General features: G+C 33.4%; 1 protein-coding gene across 2 annotated transcripts in view; it reads left to right on the top strand.

Moving 5' to 3' along the window:
- AP3B1 (adaptor related protein complex 3 subunit beta 1) overlaps positions 1-16,589 on the top strand; it is a 186,837-nt gene that overhangs the window by 20,888 nt on the left and 149,360 nt on the right. The window contains exons 2-5 of one of the 2 annotated variants that reach the window (XM_087815426.1): positions 2,632-2,707; positions 5,806-5,880; positions 14,415-14,510; positions 15,347-15,507. In XM_087815426.1, coding sequence (XP_087671552.1) covers positions 2,632-2,707; positions 5,806-5,880; positions 14,415-14,510; positions 15,347-15,507 — 408 coding nt within the window. Of the gene's footprint in view, positions 1-2,631; positions 2,708-5,805; positions 5,881-14,414; positions 14,511-15,346; positions 15,508-16,589 lie in introns of those variants that run through there. The other variant, XM_016210377.2, reaches the window with a different exon arrangement.

Here is a 16,589-nt window from a genome sequence, read left to right as displayed (position 1 = left end):
GTAATCAAGCTCTTATGATCTACTTTTATTTTTTTATTCTTTTAAATTAATTTTTAATCCTCACACAAGGATATATGTTTATTGATTTTTCAGAGAGAGAGGAAGGGGAAAAGTGAGAGAGAGAGAGAGAGAGAGAGAGAGAGAAACATTAATCAGTTGCCTCCCGTACATGCCCCAACCAGAAATCAAATCTGCAACCTAGGTATGTGCCCTAACTGGGACTCGAACCCTCAACCTTTTGGTTCACAGGATGACACTTCAATCAACTGAGCCACCTGGGCAGGGCCTGACCTACTTTTAAACCTAAATTGAAATGAAAGAGCTTCTGATACTTTCTTTTTAGTGATTTCACTATGTTGCATGGAGTCAGAGCAAATTTTTAAAAAATCTCTTTGCTACAGAGTTTGTTGTAAAAACTATGAAAGATTGCTAATTTAAAAATAATAACTTGCAAATAGTTAGTTACAATTCATAATGCGACAGTCTTAGTTTCCTGCAGTCATTTAAGAGGATTTTTGTTTGATTTACTAAAATAAGATTCAGTGATTTAAATTTTTGCATAAGCATGAAGCTTAAATATGATACCTTAATTTCAAAGTATGTAAAATGGTGGCAGCTTACCTGATACCTAATAATGTGGTTCTCAGAAATAGATGTATGTCTTTTAGTCGTCTTTTGGAGAACTAAGCTTCTTTACACATGAGGAAAAAAAACCACGATAAAACTTTTTAATAATAACTTTATGGAGGTATAATTTACATGTAAGAATGATCCACCTAAAGACTATAATCAGATCTTTTGACATAAAAGGTATTGGTTATACACCTGTGAAATCACCACCACAATTAAGAAGATACAGAACATTTCCATTGTCTTATGGAATGAGAAATTTTCTTATGTCCCTTTGTGGTCCATTTCTCCTTCTATCCTATGGCACCAGGATACCACTGATCTACTTTCTGCCACTACAGATTAGTTTGCATTTTCTAGAATTTTGAATGAATAAGTCATGCTCTTTTGCATCTGTCGTCTTTCACTCAGCGCAATGATTTTGAGAATTCATCTATCCTGTTGCATATATCAGTAGTTAATTCTTTTTCATTGCTGGGTGGTATTCCAGTGTATGGCTAAATCACATTTAGACCCCTCCCCCCCAGTTTTTTACTATTAATAAAGCTGCTATGATTATTCATGTAAGTCATTATGTGGAACTATGTATTTTTCTGGGGAGTGGATGACTGGGTCACATGGTAGGTTTATGTTTAAATTTGTAAGAAATTCCTGGTTTTTCAAAGTGTTTTTTTGTGGGGGTTTTTTACATTCCTACCAGAAGTGTGAGAGTTCCAGTTGCTCCATATCCCTAGCCACATTTGTTATTGTCTCTCTCTTAATTTCAGCTGTTCTAATGGGTGTTTAATGGCATCTCATTTAATTTCCATTTCCCTGATAATTAATGATCTTAAGTATTTTTTCATGTGCTTACTGGCATTGCTAATCTTTTGTGAAATGTCTCTTCAGCTCTTTTGACCATTTTTTTTATTGGCCTGTTGGTCTTGTTATAAATGAGTTGGTATATAACTTTTAAAAAATTATACTTTTTATTTTGAGGTACAGTAATTGTATAATTGGTTCACATGCAGTTATAAGAAACAATACAGAGATTTTGTTACCTAGTACCCATTTTCCTTCAATGATAAACTATGGTACAGTATCACAACCAGGAGGTTGACACTGATAAAAATCTACCAATCTTGTTCAGATCTCCTCAGTTTTACTTGTACTTATATGTAAGTATGTGTGAGTGTGTGTGTGAGTGTGTGTGTGAGAGTGTGTTCTATGCCATTTCATCATGTGTAGGTTCATGTAACCATGACGACAAACTTACTAACAGTTCCATTACTATCTCTTGTGTTGCTCTTTTATATCCATCCTTCCCTTTCTTGACCTTAACCTTTAGTAACCATTAATCTTTCCCCATTTCTATAATTTTGTTATTTCAAGACTATTATATAAATGGAATAATACAGTATGTAACCTTTTAGGACTAACTTCTCAGCATATTTTTCTGGAGATTAATCAGAGTTGTCTTATGCATCTTGTTTAGATGTTAAAATTGCCTTTACTTAAGTCTTTCAGTTAGGGAGAATCATTTGGGGTTCCCCTTCATGTTTATGTTCTTTTATGGGAGGAAATCGGGGGAAAACGGGGTGGTGTAAATGACACAAAGCTTTTCTTTAATCAGTGATCTTTCTTGAGATATTCTGAAGAAAGTTTTTACTTTTTGACTTATGAAAATATTTTAGTGCTGAGTCAAGGACTTTTCTTATTTTTTATGATTACACAGAAGAAATTTTGGGATAAGAGAATCTGTATACCTGTGTTCACATTAATATTTTGCCCAGAACTGAGGTACAGTTTTATATTTTTGTTTAATTGATGGGCTTTATAGCAACACCATAACACTTGATATTATTTTATAGGGTTAAGACGAGAAATACATATTTAATTATAAATAAGAATGCACTTATTTAACATTGCCCATCATATTTCTAATTCTTATGGAAATGATATATTTTAATAACTATATTATGTGAAAATCTAGATATGGATTTTTTTTCTTTTTTTATATAGGAATGAAGATCTAAAGCACATGTTAGAGAGCAACAAAGATTCTGCTAAATTGGATGCTATGAAACGGATTGTTGGGGTAGGTAAAATAGATCATTTTAATTTTTTGGGAAATGAACATGCAGTTGTGCTAAATATACATATTAAATAATATGATAAATACCAAATTGAACATGTCATTTGCTTTTCTATATTAACTTAGAATTTCCTATCTAAAATGTTTTGGAAGAAGTAATGAAGTGTTAAAATTCAGAAACTTGAGTTCTAATTCTCTTTTCTGTGTTTTGGTTTCCCTCTTAATGTCAAGATATTTCTCCTGTGAGATAAAGAAAGCTAATCTTTTGAAGATAAGTAGATTATATACAACAATATTTTGACTTCCTGCAAAGAGGGATACTAATTAGCTAATGGATTTTTTTTTTTATCATTTCATGACCTAAAAATTGTGTGCATGCTTTCTTCTGTGTTTTAAATTTCATTAATTCCAATAGAAATGTTTTTTCAATTTAGTAGCATAGAGCTTCTAATGAGTATTAGTAAACATAAGAGCATTGTCCAGTTTTCACTTGTAATGCAAAATTTAAACACTTGGTTAATGTTAGTAGAGGGTTTCCATCGTCAGAGAGCTAAAAATATAACTCAATTTCTAATTATATATAAAATCATTAATAAAATATTTTTGCAAAGAGAGCACTTGCTCTCTTTTCATTTGATATTTTACATTCAGAGTGAAAAGAACTGGCTTAATTTAGTGACTACCTAATGCTAAATAGTTCTGATTTTAGTTCAATGGAATTAAATTCACAAAACTTGTCTTTTTCATTGCTACTATGCTTTTTATCACCACCATTGCTGATTTTATTTTCTACACAATTTTATATGATGAGGTCAAAATGTACTAAATTTGTATAATTGCACAAATAAACTCTTTTGTAATAAGGTGACAGCACAACTGCCACCATATGAGAGTTTGAAAAATCCTCTTAATATATCAAAGTCCAAATTCCATTTATGAAAGATGATTTTGGGTATCAATATGTTCTGTTAAAAGGTGGGTTGTTCTAAAACTCAAATATACAAATTTGAGAGCCCAACTGGAGTGGCTCAGTTGGCTGAGCATTGTCCTGTGCACTAAAAGGTTGCTGGTTTGGTTCCTGGTCAGGGCACATACCATAGTAGTCTCTTTACCACTTCACATGTTATATTTGTTTAGTGTCCCTCACCCCCAATAGAAGGTAAGCTCCAATGGACAAGGACTTTGTATTGTTCTTGATTGTATTTCCAAGGCCTAGAATAATCCCTCTCATGTAGTGTACTCCCAGGAAATATTTATTGAATGAATTGGACTGTAGGGTTTTTTTCTCCTCTAAGGTATTGACATCCTTTTGAATAGCATTCTGTAGAATAAAGTTAAGGAAGCCTTAGAACAGGATATAATAGGACAGGATCTCTGACTTGAAGTAATCACTGAATAACTGAGGGGGCCCTAGAGAACATTTAATCCCTCTCTCCTTATTTTACAGATGAGGAAATTGAGAGAGGTGTAAAATCATTTAAAGATGTTTTAGCTGCAGTATTTTGTGAACCTCCTGTAATACACAGCAGACTTTTTAAAATACTCAAATAATATCACAGGTAAGGAAATAGAATATGAAAAGACTAGCCTATGTTAGAGTGTTTTAAAGCTGTGTCGTAGAAAGGTCTTCTGAAAATTGCTACCTGGGATTATAATGCTTCAAATATTACATTGTATATTAAACAATTGTAAATTTATAAAAATAATATCTTCTATCTTTTTTTAGATTGTTTCTTAGATATGGTGTGTAATTCATAAAGAATCCCTTTTCAAAAAATTATCCTGTACTTAAAAACTTTATTTTGTGGCTACCGAAGTCTAGACTTAAAGACATAGAGATATATTCTGACAATGAGAGTGAAGGAAGAATTCAGGTAGACATAAAATTGAAATAAATGGGGGGAAAAACATTAGAGATTCCAAATGAAAAGTGAAGATTTAACAAATTATAGAGGAAGTTAGGCTTGGATGTCACAGTGAGCTAGGTGTGAGGAGCTGGCTCTAGCAAGGGAGAATGATTAGAATTTGATAATACTCTAGATAGAAAGTTAGAACTCAGAAATGTAAGAAGAATTGGGTTGGGGGCATGATCTGAGCATAGGCATAGAGGAGCCAGAGAATGTTCTGATAGTAAGTAGATCAGTTTACTTTGATAAAAATCACAACAGGTCCTAGTTATAAGAGAACAAGATAATTCTATGGTTTGGGGCATAATTGTTTGATTTGTTTGGTATAATCGTCTGATACAATGTTTGGTATTCTAGTTTTTGGGAAAATTGGTGGATTTCTAGCAGAGTACCATTTTATCTTGAGAATGTGTTTGGTTTTAGACATAGCAAGTGTGGGATGAGAGACACATCTAATGATGTCCAGTTAGAGAAGTAGAACTAGAACTCAGAGTTAGGGCTAGAGTCCATGGAATTGATCCCTATAGAGGTTAGAGTTAAGTCATGAGGTTGAGTGAAATCTTAGTTTCAGAGATTGTGGAATAGTGTAGCCTGAAAAGATTGTGGTACACATAACTTTAGTGGTCAGAGAAAGAGGGCTTGGTGAAGGGAACTTTGAAAAGTAATGATTGGAGAAGTCGGGGAACCTATGAAGTAAAGGCAAGGGAAAAATAATTACTTTGTTCAAAATCTTTGTAGTATCACAGGAGAGATTGATTGGTCTTTGTTCTTTGCTGCAGATAGCTGGGATAAGATGACTCAGAAAGAGTTCAGCTTGTTAATTCCATAGCTTATTTGCAGATACAGTCTTATAAATATTTAATGTAGAATTTGTGTTTTATTTTCAAATGAATAATCTAAAAGAAGTTTCAATGACATGGAAGCATAGATGAGACTGATGAATGTCAGAGGGATAGAGGAGGGAGGGTGGGTGGAGGGGGAGAGAGTAACCAAAAAATTTATGTGCATATATACACAACCCAAGGACATGGACAATGGTGGGGAGAGGGACTGGGGAGGGGGAAGGAACGGGGTGGAATGGGTCATTGGGGAGAAAAAGGGACATCTGTAATATTTTAAACAATAATAAAATTAAAAATAAATAAATAAAAAATAAAGAAGTTTCAGCCCTAATATTCCACTTTTATTCTTCAGATGATTGCAAAAGGGAAAAATGCATCTGAACTGTTTCCTGCTGTTGTGAAGAATGTGGCCAGTAAAAATATTGAGGTACTGTCTTGATTCATAATTTTCATGATTCGTTTTGTTGGAAGAGAATCATATGCTTTCTCTTACTTGAAATGCATCACAAGATATTTAAGTATCACTAGATTTTTGTGATACCTGCATAAGATTCAAAACACCATACATGCCTCCTATTTGCCCATTGTTAGCAACTGTGAGCATCAGTTGACAAGGAATATGCCTTGTCAGTCCTCTTTCTGAATCTGGGAAGTTGGGAGAAGGAACAGTCTCCATTGAAGAATATTTTTAAGGACCTGGTGACATCAGGGCAGATGTTTTCGGTGGACGTAAATGGAATATAACAGGTAGAAATTAAGGATATAGGAACTTTTTTCACTTATAATCAATATTATAATTATTGATTATAAGTGAAATCAATATAATATTATTATAATTAACAATATCCTTAAGATCATATCTCCTTGTTTTGTTTATGTATTCAGTAGGTGCTTACTCTGGGGTGTACAGAGTGTTTTTTTTACTTATTACAGCAGTCCACCACTAGGACTTATAGTATACTTTTTTTTTTAATCCTCAGCTGAGGATATTTTTTCCATTGCTTTTCAGAGAGAGTGGAAGGGAGGGAGAAAGAGAGAGAGAGAGAGAAACATTGATGTGAGAGAGACACATCAATTGGTTGACTCTTCCGTGTGCCCTTACTGGGCCAGGGATCGAGCCCACTACCGAGGTATGTGCCCTTGACTGGAATCAAACCCAAGACCCTTCAGACATTCGATTCTTTCAGCATCAGTTGTAATGAAAAGTATGGAGTGTTTTCTACTAGGAAGGCTCATTAAAGACTTAATGAGCTTTCATTGGGGGCTGTTCATGTAGGCATTAACTGCCCAGCATATACTAAAATCCCAGACTCACAGAAAGAGTAGTGTTTAGCCCAGAGCATATTGTTTGCGTGTAAACCACCCTTATTAGTTAAGGAATGCGGGCGGGAATACCCCACAAATTCAAAGTCCCAGGTATTAGTCAGGGCCAGTTCGTAAGCAGACTTCCTAAGGAAAGCAGTCTCTGGCCTGGTATGTTGACTCTTTGTTGCACTACATTTCAAATTAGATTGTGTGTTATGTGCGAGGTAAGGTTCGAGGTTCATTTTCCCCGAGATAGTTGTTCTGTTATCATTTATTAAGAAAACTATATCTTTTCCCCATTGAATTACCTTGCCACTTTTGTGAAAAATCCTTGATCATATGAGTATATTTTTCAACTTTTTTCTGTTTCATTGATCTATATGTGCGTCCTTATGCCTGTACTACACTGTTTTGTGTACTGTAGTTTCATAGTAAGTCTTGAAGTCAGGCAGGATAAGTTCCTCTCTAGTCTTGTTCTGGGCTAATCTGGGTCCTTTGTCTTTCTACATAAGTGTTAAAATCAGCATCCCAATTTTTTCAAAAGCCTGTTGGAATTGATATTGTTTGCAATGAATTTATATGTCATTTTGGGGAGAATTGCCATCTTTACCATATTAAGTCTTTCAATCCATGAACATGATCTTCTGTAATTTCCCTTTGCAGTGTTTGTAGTTTTTGGTATACAATTTTTGCACATATTATGAAATTTAGTTTTTAGTAGTTTCAAATGCTGTTTCAAATGGTATTACCTTTTTAATTTCATTTTCCAGTTGGTCACTGCTAACATGCAGATTGTGCCCTTGCTAAATTTACTTATTAGTTCTGATATCTATTTTATAGGATTTCTTAATCTTTGCTACATAAATGATCAAATTATGTACAAATATAATTTTATTTTTCTATTGTCTTTTTCTTGTCATAGTACATTGAGTACAACCTGAATTACCATGTTAAATAGAAGTATTGAGAGTGACCATCCTTGCCTTGTTTCTGATGTAGAAAGCATTGAGTCTTTTAGCACTGAATGTGATGATAGCTGTAGGCAGATGCCTGTAATCATGTTGAGGATGTTCTTTCTATCCTTAGTTTGCTGAGAACTTTTATAATGAATGAGGTTTGAATTTTGTCAAGTGCTTTGTCTATAACTATGAAAATTATCATATGATTTTTCTCTATTTTCTTCATATGGTGATAAGTGACTGGAATTGATTTTCAGTTATTAAGCCTTTCTATTCCCGGGATAAATCTCTCATGGCTATGGTATATTGACCTTTTAGTATATTGTTAGAATGGACTTGGTAACAAAAATTTTGTTAAGGAGTTTTGCATCTATATGGTATTGAAGAATTTTTTCTTTTTCTTGTAATGGCTTTGGTTTTGATACCAGGGTAATCAGGTTAATACTAGTTTTATAAATGAATTAGGAGTTATTTCTCCTTTGTTGTCTGAAAGAGTATGTGTAGAATTGGTATTGTTTTATTCTATCCAGTTAGTAGTCATCTGGGCAAAGGTTTTAAATTTTGAATTTAAATTGTTTACTTGGTATAAGCCTGTCTGGGAAACAGTTAACTCAGCCAACTTGGGTTGTTCAAACCCTGTACATTCCCAAGAAAGGTCTGTTTTCATGACTGACCCTTGATTGGCCCTGGCAAACTGAGTTCTTGGACTGCTCTGTCTGATAAGAATATTTCATGTGCCTGGGGTCTTGAGCCATGGTATACCAATTTGTCCAATTGTTTATACTAAATATGATTTATGGTAAAAATTTGCTTTCCTTATATGGTCTGGAGCTTTAGTTACTAATATCATACATACTGATGACAGTATACGTAAGCTAGGCATGCAGTACCTACATGACTGATCTGTACTAAAAAGCCAGGACAATCTGTCTTAATAAAGTTCCACTGGTTGGCAGTTCTTTGTACATGTTATTACACATTGTTGCTGAAGGAATTAAGCAGGTCTTATGTGACTCCGCTAGCAGAAGGAATCTTGGAATCTTGTGCCTTGTTTCCTTTGGATTTTGCCCCATATGTCTTTTCCTTTTGCTGATTTTACTTTTGCTGTAATGAACCATAACCCTGAGTATAACAGCTTTCTGAGCCTTTTGGATTCTGCTAGCAAAACATCAAACTTCAAGAGAGTCTTGCGGACTCCAAACACAGGACTATTTAGATTTTCTATTTCTTCTTGGATCTGTGTTGCTAATTTGTCATTCAAGAATTAATCCATTTCATCTAGGCTCTCAGTTTACTGGCATGAAGTTGTTAACATTCCCTTAGTATCCTTTTAATGGCTGTCGCTTCCTCAGTGATGTTTCTGCTTTCATTCCTTATGCTAGTAAAATTTTTTTTTCTTGATTTTAGAGGCTTATCAATTTTATTGATCTTGAAAAAATTTTTTTATTTTAATCAATTTTTTTTTCTGTTTTCTGTGTCATTTTTTTCAATATGATTATTGACTTTTGTATATATCTTTTATATTTCATCCTACTTAATTTGGGTTTTATTTTATTCTAGTATTTTGAGTTGGGAACTCAGATATAAGCTTGATAATATAAGCTTTTAATATTATGTATTTTCCTATTAGTATTGTCTTACTTGCTTTTTCCAAATTATAATTTTATTATTTTCATTGTCATTCAGTTAAAAATACTTTATTTACTTTAGGTTTTTTTTGACTCATGGGTTATTTAGAAGTATGTTGTTTAATTTTCAAAGATTAGGAGGGGAGGGTTATCTTAATTATCTTATTGTTATTGCTTTGTGATATAATTTCATTTTAGTCTATGAGGACAAAGTAGCAGAGAGGTTAATTTTATCTGACCAAGGTCACACAGCTAGAGTAATAGTGGCTTGACTTCAGAACCAATTTTAGACCATTCCCCTTTTGGAGCCATTCTTCCTCTTTGATTATTCCTTTCTCCTTTTACCACCTTAGTTTGACCTCTTATCAACATCTGGTATTAGCTGTCCTTTGGGGAGGTATCTGGCATTGGTATAAATTTTTTGTTTTAAGTATGAGTAGAAATGACCAAGTCCTTAAATCGGTAGTCAATGAACTAGTCCTCCTTGAACTTGTAGTTGTCTTGCTGTAAACAGAAAATTCTGTACCTAGTTACTGTTCATTCAAACCTGTTTATACCTTTCAGACAGTTATAACATTAGACTTTTCTATTTGTTCATTGTTTTCCTTTACAATCAGATTCTGGTTTGCTGCCTAATGTTTTGCAACAAAACGTTACTATAAACATAATTACTGGTCTATTTGTTTGAATTTCTTTTGTTCTTGGAATACGTTGTTAGTTTTTTTTAAAAAAAACAACATGCTTAATCCTCTAATGTTGTGGGAAAACTGACATAAGCTTCTTAAAGAGGATTGATGTTTTATTGCTTTCAAGTGCAGAATTCATTTTTATAAGTACATGCTGCCTTAGACACACAGTTGAGCTATACGTCATCTGCCATTTGATGCTAAATGATACCAAAAGTGACCTAGTAAGCAATCAGTGGTTATAGTACAAAAATAATCAAAGGTTTAGTCAATAACTCATGAAGTTTGATGTACTAGTATTGATAAACTAATTAAACAGATCTGCCTGTGTTCTTCCAGCCTACTGGGGCTCTGCTATGATTAGCTTTACAGCAAGGAGTGTTGTAACATTGAATGAAAGTAACTGATCAGAAAATGGTGTAGTCACGGATCTTTAAGTACTCCCATTTCTGGTCACAGAATGATTTCAGGGAAAGTTAGGTTTTCTCTGCACACCTGCAGCCAGTCAGTCGTAGGCCTCTTGTGGTCAATATTGATTGATTCTTATAACAGAACTAGAACAAATTTAGTGTTTTGCAACCTTCTGTGATTTAATATTGTTATGCTTTTTGCTATAACAGTCACAAAAATCCTTCTGTAATAGTGAGTAATTATAGCAATACCTACTAGCTAGTGGTTCTGAATGTTTCAGTGTTGCCAATATAAACTTCTGGATATATTCTGGAGTTTATAATTCAGCTTTAAAAGTTGGCTGTACTAGTTCTTGGTAAATAAAGGTGTTGCTAAGAAATCACAAGAGGATGAGGGTGTGGGTGAACTCTGACCCATTCTTCTTTCAAAACTTTCCAGAAAACTGTAGACTGAGGCCTGAATATAATTAGTAAGGAGAAAGAATATTCTAGATGATTAATTTTTTAAAACCCACCAATTAAAGACTTTAGAGGCAGTCGTTATAATACCTATCATTTCTTCATAGTATGTTGGTGTCCTCCTAGACATCTGAATAGATGTGAATTATAACCATTGGTGGTAAGTTAGATCCTAGATGTAGCAATCTAATGGGAAATGTCTTAATTTTTTTCAGTCTACAATCAGGCTGTGACGTTTCATTCACCTGATAATTATTGAGCTCTTACTATAAGCCATGCACTGTGATAGGTAATGGAAATATACAGATGAATAGGGAATGATTTCTGTATTAAATAACCTTGTGTTCATTTCCGAGTTGAGAAATAATCTTTCTTTAATACATCTTGTGTATTGATTTGATATATTGAAATTGCTTATATATAAATCAGTCAGCCTGCAAATGTTATTTGCTTTTTGACACTGTTATAAATAATTAAATGAGTGCTTCTTAAAACTGTAATTCAAAAATTTTTTAATTTTTATTTTCATTAAAGAAATCTAAAACATTGGGGATATTTTAGATCATTTGGCTGCCATCTTATCTACTTGTATACACATAATTTTGGAACCCATTTGTATTTTTGTGCAAGATCATTGGTTCTAAGTGATTATTTAAAGGCTTTATTAAAAAAAAAAAAAAATGGTTCATTGACTTTCAGGGACCTAAGTGGGTTGATATCTTATGTAGCTGCGAGCCACTTGGGTGAGACTACCATTGATTGATTGGCACCCAGTGGAGTGGTCTTTCTAGGAGTGAGTTCTTGATTGTCTCAGGCTTAGAAGCAGGGAATTGTAACAGATTGGTTGACTTGCAAAAGTTTGTTCATTTAGCTGAGTTTTTGTTGATCTTTTGAGCAGATTTACAAAAATTCTGGTAGCTGTATGTTGCCAACACTACAGGAAAAACTATCTTCCTAGGGATCCTAAAAATATTTTCAGTTTGAGATTTTTTTATAATAAAAATTTTAAAATAGTTTTATAGTCCAAGAAAATACTATTATTTTGTGTTGGAGGACATCTGGAAAGATGAGATTTATTCCTAAAGTAAAAATATATTGTTTTGTCTGAACACAAAATTAATATTCGTATTAAAAATTAAATAATATAGAAAGATATAAAAATGTAAAGAAGGTCACGGGTTAATACCAGCACCCAGAGATAATTACTGATAGCATTTTACTATATAGATTTCTCAGTTTTCATGCTTACCTGGTTTGAATCCTGGTTCTTCATTTCATAGACTATCTTGATCAAGTTACTTAGCCTCTCTGTGTGTAGTGTGTCCATTATAAGACATTTGTTTCTGTAGTTGGGACTTAACAATTGATGAAGACTTATAATTGGCAGGGTTTTTTTGTTGTTGCTGTTCCTTTCTTTGTTCATTATATAATGGTGCGTCTGGTTTATCTTAGATTGATAAAATACAATATGTGTGTACTTTTTTTTTATTAATACAGAAGTGAGATCTTAAAATGCATAATATTTTGTACCTTTAAAAATTTTACAAGGACATATTTTCAATATGTATAGATTTACTTAATTCTATATAGTGGTTGCATAGTATAGTGTTATATGGATGTACTGTATTTATTTTACTCCTCAGCTATTAATGGACATTTTATTGTTTTGGTTTTGCTTTTTGGGAAGATTTTGGTTAATGGAACTTGGGGAAAAGTAGAGTGATAACCTGAATGAAGATTGAGACAAAAAGTACAAGGTATTTTGGGGGACTGTTCCTATTTGACTAGAAGGAATTTTGGGGCAGATTTTGGACTGCATTGAGTACTGAGTTAAGGGTTGTAGATTTTGTGGATTCATTTAACACTGAAGAATAATTGGAGGTGATTTTTTTGTTTTGTTACTTTCACCTCTAACCATGTGATATAGCATAGAAGAATGGATTGATATCAACTAAAAATGGTGTGTTTAGCATTTTTATTAATAATGATGTAGAAAATGTGCTCATTAAGTTTTCACTTGTGCTGATGAAGTTTTAGAGAGTAGCAAAATAGGTCAGATTACAAATTAAGGTCTAACATTATCATAGGACGCTGTGATGGGTTAAATTTAAGTTGTTGAACATTTCTATAGGTAAGTGTAAGATCTTGCCCTTCTTTTTTAAAAAAAACAACAACACTTCATCAGGACAATTATTCAAGTATGACTTGATTTAGTCAGTAGCACATTTGGAAAAGGTGTGTTGTCATAGGTAGGAATTAGTTATGAGATCTTACAATGCATAATATTTTGCACCTTTAAAAAAATTAGTTATCACTAGAAGCACCTCATCTGGAACAAAATCTTAACTAGTTTCTTCTGCTTAATTTTCATTTGTAGTTTAGCATGTTGCACTGGAAGAAATATAGACAAATTGGAGGGAGTTCAGAAGAGAACAAAAGGGTAGTAAAGGAACTCAAAACTCTGCTGTGTCAAGGGAAATTGGAGTATGAGGGAAGGGAGGCCATGGTAGTTGTCTTTAAAGTAGCCAGATTGGTTTGTAGGATATAAAATGTAGCCCAGTATAGCACTGATTTTCCTTTTCAGCATCAATTCCAGCTATGTTTAACAACTTCCACTCCTTCCCCATGCTTTTTGAACATTCCATAAACTTAGGTAGGTATTATACTGATATATAAGGAGATTAATCAGGGAGTGGTACCTGAAGATATTTGAGAAGGGAGATACAGGCTCTGAGCATTGCTAGAAGGAGGCAATTGATGAAGTTCAACTCAAATTCCAATTTTCATTTAATTTTTCTGTGTATCATAGTATTGTTATAAACAGTGATTACATTGCCTTTAAAAACAGTTTTCTGAACACACTTCCAGTCTTTGGAATTTTAGTCACATTTTTCTCACTGAGCTGAAGATATTATGTAATGTATATTGGAATGTGAATATTACCATAGGAACAAGCTTTTTCTCTTTATCATTCATTATCCTACAATATACAGGGTGGGGCAAAAGTAGGTTTACAGTTAGGAGTACTCAAAACACAGAGTTTAATTCTTGTATTATTGCTTATTAATTGCTGATTTGTTTTCTTTTTTAAAAAAATATATCTTTATTGACTTGAGAGAGAGAAAGAGGGGGGAGAGAGAGAGAGAGAGAGAAACACCAATGATGAGAGAGTCGTCATTGATCAGCTGCTTCCTGCATGCTCCCTGCTGGGGATTGAGCCCGAAACGCAGGCATGTGCCCTGACTGGGAATTGAACCTCGATCTCCTGGATCCTAGTTGATGCTCGACCAATGAGCCATGCCCAGCCAGGCATTACTTACTGTATTATTTTCTATGTGAAAATTGTAAACCTACTTTTGCCCCACCCTACATTATCTTTATTTTACAACCTAAGCTATGATCAGGCACAGTTTTTTACTTCAAGAAAATTCCAAGTGGATTTTGGTATAGAAAATACTGAATTTTTAATTTTCACTCTGCCTAGGATTAAATGATTTTTTATTTTTTTTGTCAGATCAAGAAGTTAGTATATGTTTACCTGGTTCGATATGCTGAAGAACAGCAGGATCTGGCACTCTTGTCCATAAGTACTTTTCAGCGAGCTCTGAAGGTAAATAATAGAGCAGGCAAATAGCTACAAGGTTTCTGCACAGTTGAAGGTGTGTCATTTAAAGAAGTGGAACAATAATTCACTAAATGGCACAGTAGTGATTTGAGAGAATTAAAAGGCCTTTCACAGTGCCTGTTCAATACCCTTGGAAAATAATTTATATAACCAAGTGGACCTTGCCTGTATGTTTCAGTTTGTATATGTTCTTTTATGTTTAGTATAATCATTATCGTGCATCAGAGAAGTCGTCTTCATTGTACCAACTAGGTGTTGAAAGCGTACAAAGAGGGAACATGATTTTTTAAAGATACAATTTATGACCTGTACCATTTATTATTATGAAACTCAAAAAACCTAGTATGTTAAGTAGTAAATGATCAACACGAATTATAACCGTCACTTTTTCTTATTAAAACATTATTCAGAGAAATAAACATTTATTAATCCCTTTTTACCCATTTCTATATACTGATTATTTTATTTATTTTATTTATTTATTTATTTTTTTAAAAATATATCTTTATTGATTTCAGAGAGAGGAAAGGAGAGGGAGAGAGAGATAGAAACATCAATGATAAGGGAGTCATTGATCTGCTGCAGCCCACAACATGAGCATATGCCCTGACGGGGAATCAAACCCCGATCACCTGGATCCTAGGTCAACGCTCAACCACTGAGCCACGCCCGGCCAGGCTGATTATTTATTTTAAATTAAGTAGCTTTCCCATCGCTATTGTTACATTGCACCCTATAAGCACCTATTAACTGTGTCATAAAGATGTCTTTGAAATACTGTAAACTTGAAATTTTGATGAATATTTTCGCATAATTTTTAGGACTCAAATCAACTAATTCGTGCAAGTGCTTTGAGAGTTCTGTCAAGCATTAGAGTGCCAATTATTGTACCTATTATGATGCTCGCTATTAAGGAAGCTTCTGCTGATTTATCACCATATGTTAGGAAGAATGCAGCCCATGCAATACAAAAATTGTACAGGTAGGTGCTTTGTTAGTAATACCAAACATCTCTAATGTTATGTAGAATACTGTAGCCCATGGAGGCTTATTTTATTAGCTCTTGTAACTGGTCTGTTCTTACACTAAGTAAAAGTGACTGTATTCCCCTCCCAACTCCCCAGACATTCTTTAGACGTCTTTGTTTGGGTTTTAGAGACCCTACACAGGTTTTTACTTGTAAACCTGTTAGGGCCTGTAATTTATAGATTTTATTACTTAAAAAAATCAGAATTTGAATTCTCATTTATATGGTCTACCTCTCATGTACACATACACATGTATTATTAAAAATTATTATTTTCTGTTTATTGTAGGGTGGAATTGTAAGTATGTTATCCTCCCAACTCACTTTGTTTCCCTTTCTTCCTCTTTGGTCCTGCTGTTTTCTTCCTTGTCTGATTCTTTTCCAGAGCTATTTTAGTAAATAATTTTTAAAATACAGCACCATACCGTATTTGTGTGTTACTTATTAAAATGCCATACATTTCTTGATCTCTGTGGTAAACATATTGCCTAAATAAAAAGATTATTATATGAAGTAATTTGGTATTATTTTCTGTTGCCATTAATTCCACAAGCTATTATCAAGATTGTTTTGGTCTCTGGTGCTAAGCTCTATGTGTAAAATGTATGGGAACAAGAGGATGTATTATCACATGTTTGAGGGAAAAAATCAAACATATGCCAAATAATTAAAGGCAATCTATAATTGAATAAGCTATTAGCATATGATACATACAAAGGCTCATGAACAATGCCTTTAATAGGATAGGGCTCAGATTATCAAAAGGGGTTTCATAATGTTAAGATGTAATGAAATGGCATTAGTTGGGAAAGACTTCCTGGAGAAGGGAGTCTGGAGCTGAAATTTGAAAGAAGTAAAAGATTTGAATGTTCAGATAATTATAATGGTTTATAATAAACATATAATGTTTGTAAAAAGTAACTAATTTTCAGAGGTTAACTGTCAAAGTTATATCATGCTTCTCACTCATTATCTTTCTTGTTATAAACTTGCAGAATAAGATTGAGGCTCAATTTGATGGTTTAAAAGCTCATCAC

Source organism: Miniopterus natalensis, chromosome 3 (genome assembly GCF_054644295.1).
Source record: "Miniopterus natalensis isolate mMinNat1 chromosome 3, mMinNat1.hap1, whole genome shotgun sequence".
Lineage (NCBI taxonomy): Eukaryota > Metazoa > Chordata > Mammalia > Chiroptera > Miniopteridae > Miniopterus > Miniopterus natalensis.
Note: the sequence above shows the minus strand (reverse complement) of the source record. Positions and strands in the feature narration are given on the sequence as shown.